At 52.8% G+C, this 13,911-nt stretch overlaps 1 protein-coding gene across 4 annotated transcripts in view; it reads left to right on the top strand.

Moving 5' to 3' along the window:
• The window catches only part of DLG5 (discs large MAGUK scaffold protein 5), a 116,917-nt gene that overhangs the window by 41,442 nt on the left and 61,564 nt on the right, over positions 1–13,911 (top strand). For all 4 annotated transcript variants that reach the window (XM_047702110.1, XM_047702109.1, XM_047702112.1 and 1 more), the window contains one exon: positions 8,543–8,611. In XM_047702110.1, coding sequence (XP_047558066.1) covers positions 8,543–8,611 — 69 coding nt within the window. The remainder of the gene's footprint in view (positions 1–8,542; positions 8,612–13,911) is intronic.

The raw sequence follows: 13,911 nt of genomic DNA, 5'->3' as shown, positions 1-13,911 counted from the left end.
AATCATGACCTGAGCCGAAGGCAGAGGCTTAACCCACTGAGCCACCCAGGCGCCCCCTCCTCCAACGTTTTTTGTTTTTGTTTTTTTTTTTAAGATTTTATTTATTTATTAGAGAGAGGGAGAGCATAAGGGGGAGGGGCGGAGGGAGAAGCAGTCCTCCCGCTGAGCAGGGAGCCCGACTGCTGCCCTTTTTTTTTTCTTAAGATTTTATTCTTTTTTTTTTTGTCTGAGAGAGAGAGAAAGAGAGAGAATAAGCAGGGGGAAGGAGGAGCAGACTCTGCCGAGCAAGGAGCCTGATGCAGGACTTGATCCTAGGGTGTTTGCCCTGTGTCTGGCTTTGTCCTTGGGCCTTTACCTCTCTTTACTCCTTTGGCCCTCATACTCATCATTCTTCCTGCTTTATAAACAAGGACATTAGGCCCAGAAAGTGGAAAGCACTTGCCCCAGTCCACACAGCGTGGGGGCCTGGCTAGAGCCGGCGCTCGTGTTGATGCCCCGTGATGGTGCAGGGCCGCACACTCCTGGTGGTAGTCTGTGGGGAGGAGGTAGCCTCTTCCCCCCTTACTGAGTAGCGGAGAGGGAGTCCCAGTTGAGAGCTGGAGGGAGCTGGCAGTGCTAGGTGTTGGTTAGAAGTTTATTCTTGGGCAGATGTGCTGTAGCGACTTGTCCATCAGCGGCATCGTGGCGGCTTGGTGGCCCCCTGGGTGTTTGTGTTGCTCTGGTTCCCTGTTCCCTCTTGCTGTATCCTTGTTGCTACACCAGGGGCATGAGGTGTCACAAGGGCAGCGGTCATGAGCTCTGGTTTGGGGGATGCTGGCCAGGCTTGGTCACACTCATTGGTGGGGAACATGCCTCTAAATAATTGTGTTTTATTTTATTTTGAAAGATTTTATTTATTTGTTTGACAGAGAGAAATAGAGAGAGAGAGAGAGAGAATGAGCACAAGCAGGGGGAGTGGCAGGCAGAGGGAAAGGGAGGAGACTGACATGGGATTTGATCCCAGGGTCCTGGGATCATGACCTGAGCTGAAGGCAGATCTTTAACCAACTGAGCCACCAGGCACCTAGATGATTGCATTTAGTAGGAGACTCTTTAACACCTGTCCCAAGCATCCCCCTAACCCCCACCTCCAGCTATAAATGCTGACCTAGCTTCCCTCCCAGGGAGCCCACCAGACCCTGCTTGGGCCACGTCCTAGGTGCAGAATTATGACCCAGCCCAGCTGGGAAATGATGGAAAAGAGGGCTTGTTTTGGGTGACAGAAATCCAGAACTGGGAGGTGTTCCCACTTGGCACCAAGTTGATGGTCCCAGTTTCTCCCGCTACTCCCATCCTGGAGCTTAGCTGCTCTGACAGGGAGACAACAAAGAAAGCGTCCAGCTTTTCCCAGCTGATGAGGGGAAGGAAGCTTTCTGACTGCTGGTTTTTTTTTAAGATTTTTATTTATCTGACAGAGAGAGATCACAAGTAGGCAGAGAGGCAGGCAGAGAGAGAGGAAGGGAAACAGGCTCCCCGCCGAGCAGAGAGCCCCATGCGGGACTCAATCCCAGGACCCCGGGATCATGACCCGAGCTGAAGGCAGAGGCTCAACCCACTGAGCCACCCAGGCGCCCCCTGACTGCTGTTTTTAATCTCTGGAAATTCAACAAACTTCCATCATCTTGTGCCTTGCGGGAGGGGAGGACTCAAAGGCCTGACAGTGAGAGAAGGGTCTTTATTTTAATCTCACTGGGTGATCAGTTCTGGGTGCGCATGTCGTGTTTTCCCTACCTTTTCAGACTTCCGCTTTGGGGGCCAGTTTTGGTGGGAGATGGGATTGGGTCACAGGCGACAGCACTGACATCTGGGAGTTTCCTCAGTCAGGGTCAGGTAGTCAGTCCCTTATCTCCTGGTTGATTCCAGAGTCCAGTGAGAGGGGGTGAAGGAGTGAGCCTAGAGCCCCACAGGCGTCCTTCACACTACCCCCGCACATGTCTCAATTGCACACTTGGAGGTTAACACTCCACTTAGCTAGGAAACGAACACCCCCCTTTCACCTTTGAAAGATGGGCTACTGGTTCTTGTCATGACCTCAAAAAGGGAGAAGCAAGCATCCTTACTGTGATATCTTAGCAAACTCATTATTCTTGTTCTACACTTTGCAGAGAATACTGCAGCTGTTTCTCAGTTGGGGAAGACTAATGGGGTCTTTACTTACAAACCTGACACTTTGGGGGCTGGATTATGCACACTGGGGGGGTGCGTCTTCACCTGACCCGGAACAGCAGGCCTCCTATTTGTTGCCGGCCTTCCTGTGCATGCTGGGGAGAAGGTGATTTTCCCGTCCTGAGGCAGGCACAGAGGGTGCGGGAAGCAGGACTTCCTTAACAGCTGTGCCATGTTCTGGCTGCTCACTTCCGGGGCCGTGGTCACCCCATACCTCTCTGACATGTTGGGGCTTGTCAGCCTCCTAGTTTGGTCTGTGTCCACAGCCTTGGGCCATATATTTAAAGGGAAGGAAGCTGAGGCCTTGGGGAGATGTGTGGCTGCACTGAGCCTGTGATTCTGCAGGAGGGCTTCTCGTCGGCAGATGGGGGGGCACCCTCCCACTACCTCCCATGGCCCTCAGAAGCAGGGAGGTGTTCTCTGCACAGCACACAGCATTCCTCATGCTCTTGCCTCCTTCCTCGTCTCTGCAGCTCACGGAGTTGGTGCTTGTTGGATGAGCGTGTCCATGCTCTGGGACTGGCCTCTGCCCCCAGCATGGCCCTGGCTGTTGGGGTGGGCAGGAAGCAACAGCACAGGTCAGGGCCATGGAGCCATGGCTCCTCTCCCCGTCTGCCCAGCTGTAGCCACAGCTCTGGCTCAGCAATGCCGCCTCAGCAGTGCCTATTGGGTGTCTTCTTGGTGGGGGAAGGAGGGTGAGGTGGGGTGGGGGTCCAGAGGGGCTGGCTCTGTTCGGAGACTTTCTGCTTGCACAGGGGGACAGGCTCTGCCTGTGTTTCTTCCAAGCTGAGTTGGCTTCTCGGGTGCTTGTCCAAGTTCACCATCCTCCAGGGCCAGCTCCAGGCTGCTTCCTCCATGAAGCCTCCCGTGACTGCCCTTCCACCTTCAGAGCCTGGCAGCAGCGTTGGGTGTAGGGATCAAGATCGAAGACTTTGGGCTAAACTGGGCTTCTATCTTGTCCATACTCCTATCGGCTCTATCAAGACCTTACGCAAGTTTCTTAATTATCCTAACCCTTAGTTTTCCCCTCCGTAAAATGGACCTAATGACAGCCTCAGGGTTGTTTTAGGAATTCACTGGGACAGTGCATGCCAAGTGCTTAGCACAACTTGATACTTAATAGTGCTCAGTGTCTATTAGCTGCTGTTACTATTATTATTATTATTATTATTATCATTATTAGTTGAGTACTGTATAGTCTGGCAGTGTGTTATCCTAACCTGTTTGACCTTGTCACTCTAGTACAGCTATCAATTTCAGTAACCAGAGGATTGAGAACGGCAGGGTGGGAAGGTCTGGTTTGACTACAGTGGAGGCAGCTAGCACATAGAGCACTCGTGCCAGGTGCTGTTTCAGGCCCTTTCCACGTGAACTCTGTAGATTCCTCTATTAGGTAAGTACTCTTACTAACCCATTTGACAGATGGGCACATGGTGGCAAGGGGGAGCCGAGTGACTAACCCAAAGGCACACAGCCATGTGGCAGAATTGGGAGTTTAGCCCAGGCAGGCTGGCACCCATGTGGGACTTCTAGTCATTATTGCCTTCCTTGACAGCCGAGTGACCCAGGCTCAGAGAGGAGAAGAGACTTATGCAGAGTTTCACAGCAACTGGGTAGCCTGCTGAGTTCCTGGCTTGTCTTCTTTCCCAGGCCTGGTCCGAGGGCCTTGCAGGGCTCAGGCTCATGGCAGGAACCTGATGGGCACATGTGAGTACGAGAACTCGGAAGCCCTCGGTCATCTGTGCCCTGGCTGGGGATCCTCAGGTGTGAATGAGGAGAGGGTGCCAGGGCCAGGCTGCCTGCCTTCCCAGTGCACTTGCAGCCTGCTTTCATCCTCTTCTTCATAGATGCTTGTCGGGGAGATGCAGGTGCTCCCAGCGATCTGGCGCTGTCTTGGGTCCATTCGGCAGGCCAGCCTCTCCTCACCCTCCCGGAGCACAGGGAGGACTCTGCGTGCTGGCTCCAGGCTGGATCAAGTCCCTTCGATGCTTCTGGTTTTCATGGGGAGGAAGTATGAGTCACGGGGCCTGTATAATAAGCTCCAGGTGAACGGAGGGGTGTATTAGGTGACAAGCTAAGTTTGTCTCTCTTGGGCCCCATGGGCTGCAGACTGGGCCATTCCGTTATCGCTCTGGTGATTTTACTGAAAGTTCTTTTGAAGTGGTCTCCGTGACCCAGTGGGGCTGAGTCATAGGGTAAACACAGTAGGGGCTGGGCTCTTGGGAAGGATGCAGACAATGCGTGGGTCTCAGGGTTTGCCGGCTCTGTTTCAGGACCTCTGCCATAGCTCGCACTGGCTTCCGACCTGATGACTCTGGGGAGCTTTGGCGCCCTGCTGCCCTGCATTTATTCTGTGTGTGGACCCCTTGCCCTGGGGGCTTGTTAGAAATGCAGAGTCTCAGGCCCCCCTCATCTGCCCACATCAGAACCTGCCCTTTGCTTGGGTCCCCCGGTAGTCCCAATGGCAGTAGAGGCCTTCCCTGTGTCTCTCTCTGTTTACCTGTCCATGAAAAATCTAGGCTTATGCTCTGCTCTCCTTTCCTGGAAATGTTTCCAGGTCATCTGACTTCTTCATGAGTCTTCTGAGGATCTGTGCACAGGCTTGTCTGGGTTTGTGGGAGCATCCCGAGTGGCAGTGCCTGGCTGTCCTGTGGGGGTGTGGGGGAGCATGGGGAGGGAGTGGGGTCAGTGCCAGGGGGGAGCCAGGCCAATTTCAAAGCCCTCGTTAGTCTGGGCCTTTCTGCCAGGTGGAGCGTATGCCTTAGGTTTCAGAGCATGTGGGACGTGGGTGTCTTTGTGGAACTCCTGAGGAAATTTTGGGGGGCTGGGAAGTGTGCACCTGTGAGATGAGACTCCTATTGGCCTCCAGATTCAATTGTGAAACCTCAGAGGTAGATGACGCCTGACACCCGCCCTTCAAAAGCCACTGGCTTTGAAAGGACACCACGTGACTTTGGAGAAGCGTCTCTCCTCTTGCCTTTTCCCGACATCCTGACCACATAGGCTTTTTAAGACAACAATAGCAGCAGAGACAAAGCATGATCAAGACAACGTCGTCTTTGGGCCTTTTTTCCCCCTCTGAATGACGTCTAAGGCCCTGGGAACATTGTAAAAACTGGGCCCTGTCCAATTTGCATCACTCCCTGCCAGCCCCCAGCTCCTAGGAGCCCTGCCAGCCAACTCGGGGGCGGAGATGCCCAGAGATGCAGATAGAGATGTCACGTCACCCCAGGTCATGCCCCAGAACCTCGGCAGGAGGACTTCAGGGACAGGGAAGAAGAACAGAATGTGTTGGTTGGCCCGTTGACTCCCCCAACCAGGAAGGGAGATGGGCGGAGAGAGACAAGGATGTCTGCCAAGTGTAATTAACAGTGGAAACTGGCCATGGGGGAGGAAAGAGACGTCTTGATGAGGAGGGGTGCTTTACTGGAAGATTGGGCTCTTCTGATGCCCGTAGTCAGGAAGAGCGAGGCTTTCTGCAGGGAGCGTGGTGTCGCAAGCATGATCGCGCCCAGCTCAGAGATCTGGGAGGTTTGAGTGGGAGAGTTTATTTGTGCCTCCTTTTCTGAGTAGGCATCTTTCGAAAACAGTCCACCAACATACCAACTGGCTAGCCTTCCTTGTCCACATAAAAAAAATAAGAGACTGTCGATTGAGTTGAGAAAATCGGCATTGTGTTGACGTTTCTGTCCTTTGAAGATACCAACGGAGTGCCCGAATTCTACCTGACTTTGCTTCACCAATCCTTATGCAATACTTACTGCCCTTCATGGTATGAGAAGAGAGATGATTGGGGAAACTGGTGGTGCTCATTGTTTTGTTGAGACAAAAACGCAGAGATGTTGAATGGACAGCAACATGAATCATGTGGGTGGAACCTGAAATACAAGAGGTATTTCATTGAACGTTGCTATTCATTTTCTTTTTTTTTTTTTTTTTAAAGATTTTATTTATTTATTTCACAGAGAGAGATCACAAGTAGGCAGAGAGGCAGGCAGAGAGAGAGAGAGAGAGAGGAGGAAGCAGGCTCTCCGATGAGCAGAGAGCCCGATGCGGGACTCGATCCCAGGACCCTGAGATCATGACCTGAGCCGAAGGCAGCAGCTTAACCCACTGAGCCACCCAGGCGCCCCTGCTATTCATTTTCTGGTGGGATCAAGGAATTTCAGGGCTGAATGGAGTTTTCTGGTTCCTTCTCCCTTTGAGTGATGGGCAGAACCCTCCTGTGGCCTCCGGACCAGGCCAGGCCGGGCAGGGGGCCTCGGTGAAGTGAGGTGTGTGTCAAGGAGGTCCCGCGCTTTCCAGGTCTCTTGGGACCGAGCCAGGCCTGACAGTTGGGCGCCCCCAGCCGCGGCCTTCTCCAGCACCCCCTGCCATGTTCTGTCCTGTTGCCAGATGCCATTCGGCACAGATGGAGCCCTTTGACAGTCCTGTCTGAAAACAACATCTGTCTACTCCCTAAGTCTTCCTCTTCATCCATGTAAAACATCCACAGGTTCTTCTTCTTCTTCTTTTTTTTTTTTAATAAAAAAAATTTTTTTAGAGCCTTTTAGATTCACAGCAAAATTGAGGGGAAAGCAGAAAGAATTCCCTCCCCCCTGACCCCCTGTCTCTACATGTGTGCAGCCTTGCCCACTGTCAGCACCATGCCCCGGAGTGGTACGTTTGTTATCGTTGATGAACCCGCACTGACACACCGTTGTTGCCCAGACTCTGTAGTTTACATTAGGTTTCACTTGTGGTGTTGCACATTCCAGGGGTTTGGACAAATATAGAACAGCATAACACCCACAGTTTTTTAAGAGAGTCTCAGAAAATTTGATAACGAGTCCACCAGTCATGCCGGCCACTGTCCTAGTTCTCACTGTTACCAAAGTCCCTTTTCCTTGTTTTTTTTCTTTTTGCTCTGGGCTTTCATCTCTTTTTCTGGGTGGGTGGGGGGCACACCTGCCAGCTCCCCTGCATGCCAGTATACCAGGGCTACCCGTCTGTCTGCCCTACATCTCCTCCTCCCCCTCTGCTCTGGGTCTCTTGTCACCCTGATGGTTTCCTCCCTCCCTGTCCCCATGAGTCTCCTTCTTCCTCTCCCCCACTTCATCCCTTTACCGTCCTTTCGGAGGGTATGCAAGTATTAGGTAGCTAGTCAAGAGTTGAGGTGGGAGAGAAGCCTCAAATCTAGCCCCCACCTTTCTGGTTCTGGAGCCCTGGATCTCATTAGTTCTTGGCTGCTTTTCCTCCTCAGAGCCCTGAGGCTTGTTCAAAGGCTTTACTGCAAAAATCCCATCTGTAGCTCACCGGCTCTATGCTCTGCTCTGCGCTCTGCTCTGCGTGGTGCACACACCTCTTCCCTCCGTAGTTCTTTTGGTTCCAAGGACAAAACATTGCATTCCTGCCATTATCTTGTTTTCTTTGACCCACCATCTCAGTTCCCAAGATAGTCTTGGGTGGGTTCTCCCTTTTAACTTGGTGTCACCTCTAGTCACAGACAAAGCACACCATCCGGGGAAAGTGTAATCCTGAGGTGTCTTATAAGCCGTCTTATAAGGGTTGAACCCCTTCCTTGTATAGGCCAGGGAGCAGAATTCCAGAAAACAAGCAACTTGCTCAGTGTGACCCAGTTACTTGTGTGGATGAGAGCTGGTTTGGAAATGGGGTTTCTTTACCCAGAGGCTATACTGATGCGAGGCGGGTAACATCCTAGCTTAGATAACCCTTGAATTCAAACTGAACTGTGGTGCGGTTGTGTGTCCAATACTGAGGTAACAACATTAAGTGTTGGCCAAAAAAGAGGCTTCTTGGCTTTCGTGACAGTGTAATTGCTCATAATTTTATGAGTAATTTTTAATAAGGGGGCAGTCGCTCACTAAATTAGGAAAGACTGAGCTTAAATATAGCCAGAACCCGAGAGCAGAACACTGGGGCAGAAAGAACAAATAGTTCGTAGATGTTTAACTTCTACCCTGTTCCTCCCTGCACGGAAGCCAGCATCGAACTGATAAAGATCTGCAGGAAATCCCCAGACCCTTTTTTAACCTGAGGCATGTTGTTCCCTTGCTAAGCTTTTCCCCAGAAGTCTTAAGGAGAGGCAACCGATGGGCTTCAAGTTCCCTCTGTGCGTGGATAAGTTTCCAGGGCAGGAGGGTGGTGGAAAGGTGAGGTGCGAGGCCAGGCAGAAGTACCACGGACTAGATCCTGCTGACCACACCTACCTGGCCCCTTAGATCCAATTTCTAGTCCCTGACTTGGTGTTGGTTCTCAGTCTGGCGCTGATTGAAAAATCAGTTGGTCTGGCAGTAGTTTGGAATTAGTAACAAATGGTCTGTCCTTCTGTCCCCAGGCTCCACCTACAGCGTCTTGTCCATCATGCCCTCAGACTCAGAAAGCAGCAGCTCTCTCAGCAGTGTGGGTGAGTACCCCGGGCACCCCTCCTTCCTGGAGGGCACTGGGTGGGTCCGGGGCGAGAGGCTGGGTGTGAGCTGAGGTAGCCCTGAGTCTCCGGAGGGGGAAGTCGGCCTCACCTGTCGGATCATTCATGGGGCCATCTTCTGTTGATTCCATTCACACCTTCCCCGTCAGCAGCACATCCTTCTAACGGAGGAGGGCAGGAATCTGGTGCTGGCAGGTGCAGGGGGGAAGCTGTGTCCTACCATTCCTTCACTTTGTCAGGGTTTGGGATTTTTCAGTGAGTTTGTTGTCCCCCTCGCCCCAACCTAGTGCCTTATTACCACTGTCCATGAGAATGGCCCCTCTTGGGACTGTCTTTTATAAGCAGAACAGTCCCCTGGGCCATGTGTTGCCTTGGGGACAGGAGTAGCCCATCCATGTGTTTCCAGAAGCCCACAGCTGGTCCTGCTTTCCCTTCACTGAAAACGTCCCAGCAGGAAGGTTGTCCCAGTCTCCCAGCCTTCCCGCACCTCTGGGACCCATTCCTGCATCACGTGCCCTCTGTTTAACACCCTCGTGTGGCTTCTCATGTCCTGATCGGACCCTGATGGATGGATACACCTTCGGTAGAGAGTGCTGGAGTGTCTGTAGTGGGAAAGGCCCCCGGAGGTCATCCAGTCCAATTATTATCTCCTGCGCATAGACAGATGGGAAAGTGGATGCTCTTGCGAAGGACTCCAGACCCCGTCAGGGGCAGACCTTTAATGTGTTAATTCGACGGGCACTTAGCCAGTACCTCTGCTGAGCTACAAGTGGGCTTGGAATTCGTGGGGACTAGGGCACACATGGTCCCCGTGCCTGTGGATCTTGGGGTCCGCGGGGAAGGTGGTTTTGTGAGTAAAGGCAGTGAGCGAGCTCAGCCCGGTGAGGCCAGTGCCGGGAGGGAGGGAGCGCGGTACCCTCTGGGATGCTGTAGCCAAGTGCCGACAAGGCGGAAGTGCGGCCTCTCTCGGCTCACATGGCATCCGGGCAGCGTCTGCCCCGGGCCTCGGTCCTTCCTCCTGCCGGCCGGTGTGTCATCCCAGTCTCTGCCCTTGTCTTCACGTGGTGTTCTCCCCTTGTGCGTGTCTGTCTGCAGATCTCCTCTTTTCAGAGGGACACCAGTCTTACTCCAGGCTGACCTCATCTTCACCTGATCATCGGCAGAGACTGTATCTCCAATAAGGTCACATTCACGTTTACTAGGGGGTCAGGATTTCAACAGTGAGGCCAGGCACAGGTCCCTCATCCCTGTGCAGGGTTCAGGGAGGACTCTTCTGGGACCATAGGTCAGAGCTTCAGTCTTTATCCTTTGTGCCGCCTGCTGTGGGTCCACCGGCCAAATGGTGGGGTTGTTGGAATTTCTAACATGGGACCAGCCCCCAGGAAGCCCCTGGGGTGGGGCAGTCCGGATGGGTGGAACGGCGATGTGGACTTTTGGAAAATCGAAGCTGTTCAACCCTGAGTGCACCTCTCTTGCCTCCATCATGCTCACTCTTGGGAACAAGGGGCAGTGATGTGACAGAGAGTTGACAAACTCATCTCGTCAACACTTTAGGGCTTAACATGGTACCTTTCTTAGGAACGTTTGCATTAGTCTCTCCAAAGAGAGAGGTGTTACTTAAACCACACCAATTAATTGTGGAATTTCAAGCAGGAGTGTGAAGATATTTTTTATGCTGTTAGAGCTTCGCAGCTTCTAGAAGAAGCTTCATGTCAACCACCTGCTGGTTGGTTCCACACGTACCTGAAGCTGGTTCAGTCCTTGGGAAGGAGGGGTCAGCAGTGTCCCCAGATGCTGGTTGGCAAGCAGGCAGAAGGCAGTGCTGTGGACTTCCTGTTGGAGGCTGAGCCTTGGGTGTTGGTGCCCAGATCTTGAATGCTGAACGGTCTGGTTGCATTCCTTTGGGTCAGACCCTCTTCAGCTCACCAGAACCCAAGTCTTGCTTCTTTTGTTCTTTTTTTTCTTTTTCCCCATAAAGGTCCATTCCAATCTTTTTTTTTTTTAAGATTATATTTATTTATTTGACAGGGAGAGACACAGCGAGAGAGGGAACATAAGCAGGGGGAGTGGGAGAGGGAGAAGCAGGCTTCCCGCTGAGTAGGGAGCCCCGATGTGGGGCTCTATCCCAGGACCCTGGGATAATGACCTGAGCCAAAGGCAGATGCTTAACTGACTGAGCCACCCAGGCGCCCAGCTTCTCTCGTTCCTATGCCAGCAGTTGACATCATCCTTGGGATGAGTAGCCCCATGGTTCTGCAGGCTGACTTCAATGTCCTTGTGGCTGTATCAGCCAGGAGACCTTTGGCTGTAGCAATAGGGAATACTTGCTCACCCTGCCTTAAACAACAAAGAAATGTGTGTTCTCACATAATAAGAATCCACTGAGGTTGGGCTGAGCACCCCGGGACGGGGTTCTGGGAGCCCCTGTGTGTGTCTGGGTCAGGCTGATGGCAGGGTACCTGTAGCCGCAGCTCCAGCTGTCACGTCTAGATGTGACAGTGTCTGGGGCTGCAGGGTCCCTTGTAGGAGCCACTGGCCACAGGTGGCTATTTAAATTGAATGAAAATAAACTAAAATTAACGTTTCTAGTTTCCACAGTAACACTTGCTACATTTCAAGTGCTCTCTGGTCACCTGTGACTAGTGGCTGCCATACTGGACAGAGCAGATAAAAGAACATCTGTCATCACAAGGGTCCGGAGGATGAAGAGGGTCCTCTCGTGTCTCCTTATCAGCAAAGCAACCTTCCCAGAAATTTCCCGGCAGGCTCTCCTCACACTGACTGCGCTGGATCACTCGTCTGTGCCCTAAGCAGTGGCTCGTGCGATGTGGTCCCTGGACCAGCAGCACTCAGGCCCTTGTTTGAGATGCCAATTCCTGAGCTCCGCCCCATACCTGCTGCATCAGAAGCTCTGAGCATGGCGCCCGGCATCTACATTTAACAGGTCTCCCAGTCTGAGGTGGGCTGGCCTGATGTCTTCCCTGACCAGGGCGCTGGAATGTCTGTGGCTGGCTTGGACCTGTCCCTTGGAATGGAATGAGCTATGGGGTTAGCCATGGGGACCGCTCCTCTGCCTCCTGGAGGATTCCTCCTGGCTCAGCCTCACCTGATGACAGGCGATGCTCTTCCCCTAGGCAGATGGAGACTGGCTGTTCTTGTTTGTTCACGGTCTCTCCACAAAGCTAAGGCAAGGCAGGAGCAATGTCTTATGATAAAAGCATCACTTCCGTGGGACACCTGGGTGGCTCATTCAGTTAAGCATCTGCCTTCGGCTCAGGTCATGATCCCGGGGTCCTGGGATCGAGTCCTGCATGGGGCTTCTTGCTCAGCAGGGAGCCTGCTTCTCCCTCTGCCTACTGCTCCCCCTGCTTGTGTGTACTCTCTGCAAATAAATAAATAAAATTTTTAAAAATACAAAACACCAACAATTAATGGAAATCTCCTCCCCTTTCCCACTTATGTCTCCTTAACAAACCCCATGTGGAAAAAGAATGACTAGTTACAGTCCACATAAGAGAAAATTGGTAGAGGAAGCCTTGGGTGTTGAGTCTTCTCTGCAATAGTTGCTGCCCGGTCGGCTGCCTGGCTAGCATTAGGTCTGCAGGTGGCCTGTCCCCTTTCGGCTCTCAGCGGGACACGGCTAACAGCTCACCATGCCTGTGCTAACCCAGATTCTTTCTGCGGACACCTTTTTCAGCAGTTTTCATCAGCTGAGCGCGTGTGGCTTCTTGGAGGCCTCCCCCAGCCCATGCAGCCCGTCCGTCGGTAACCTGTCCCGTGGGTAGGCCTCAGGGATCTGCCCCGGGAGCACACATTCGTTTAAGGCAGTTGATATTTTTTTCTCCGTTCATCCTGACCTGATTTCTCAGGTGCCTTCTATTTCTGATCTGGAACAACTGGGGAAGTTTTAAGGAGAATAGACATTCTTGGGTAGCATTTATAAAATGAGCTTTAAATTTTATACAGATTGAGGCAACAGGAAAGGTTTCTTATTAAACAAAGAGGTCTCTTGGCTTGTTGGCAAGAGAAGCAGCTGGAGGCCTTCCTCTGTGTCCTAGGGGAGATTCCTTGAAAGTGCAGCTGCTGGTTAGCATGGGAAGTGCCATGAGTCATCACGCAGGCAGGTTCTCACCTCGACTCCTTGGGCCTTCTGACCCTTCCTTTCCTGGGCCTTTGGGTCGGAGGCCTGTTTTCTCAGTTCCTCCAAAGAATGGGAGCACTTCTTTTGGAGCACATGCTTAGTGCTTAGAGCAGTCATAGAGAGCTCTGGCCCCTGACCTCACAGTCCTCTGGGTGTCTCAGTCCATCCAGGCTGCCAAAGCAGACCACCATCGACTGGGCTGCTGGGGAACCACAGACATCTGTTGGTCACCGTTCTGGAGGCTGGCAGTTCAAGGTCGAGGCAAATGCCGCGTCTGGTGAGGGCCTGTTTCAGCTCCACGGATGGCGTCTTCCTCCTGTGTCGTCACGGGGAGATGGGGGAGAGAGCTCTCTGGGTCCTTTTAGGAGGACACTAGTTCCGCTCATGTGGGATTCTCCTCTCTCATGACCTAATCACTTCCTGAAGGCCCCGCCTCCTAATCTCACACCTGGGGGGTTGTTGGGATTTTGGTGGGGAGACACTGGCATTCAGGCCATAGGACCAGAGAGGGAAGCCAGCCGCCACTGCACTCTGAGTGAAATTCGAACGAAACGAACAGCTCAGGAGCGGGAGCAGCTATGTCTGACGAGGGGCGTTGGAGTCCATTTCGCGGAGGAGGTGGGCCTTGTGTTGGGCCTTCTAGGAGTGGTGCCTCAGAAGTAGGAGCAGTGAGGAAGCAAGAGGGCAAGAGGCCAGTGCTTGCCTCTCTTGGTTCGGGTTTTTGCAGAGCAGACCCCAAGTCGAGCATCTGCTTGGAGAACAAGTGTTTTCCGTGAGAGGTGGGCGTGGCTGCAGCTGCTGGACGCTCAGTCCTGGGAGAAGCTGGGCCTCTGTCCTGTCCTGACTGACTTGGGGGGGCATCTCCCTGGGCTCCCTGGGGAAGGGGCCCTCCCTGCGTGTCATCAATGGGCAGTAGCTACGGGACAGCCAGTAAAACGAGGGGGAAGAAAGCCACTGTCCAGCAGATGCCACTTTGGTCCAGGCCAGAGGTTCTCAAACTTGAGCAGGCATCAGAATCGCCTGGATGGGAGTGCTGACTGCACATCCTGGGTTTCTGAGTTAGGAGGTCTGGCTAGGCCTGAGATGTACCTTTTCACATGTTCGTGACATTAGGTGCTTTCAGAAACCCTGGTTCATG

The sequence above is a fragment of the Lutra lutra genome, chromosome 14, assembly GCF_902655055.1.
Source record: "Lutra lutra chromosome 14, mLutLut1.2, whole genome shotgun sequence".
Taxonomy (NCBI): Eukaryota; Metazoa; Chordata; class Mammalia; order Carnivora; family Mustelidae; genus Lutra; species Lutra lutra.
The sequence above is the reverse complement of the archived record's forward strand: the minus strand, read 5'-3'. Positions and strand labels throughout refer to the sequence as shown.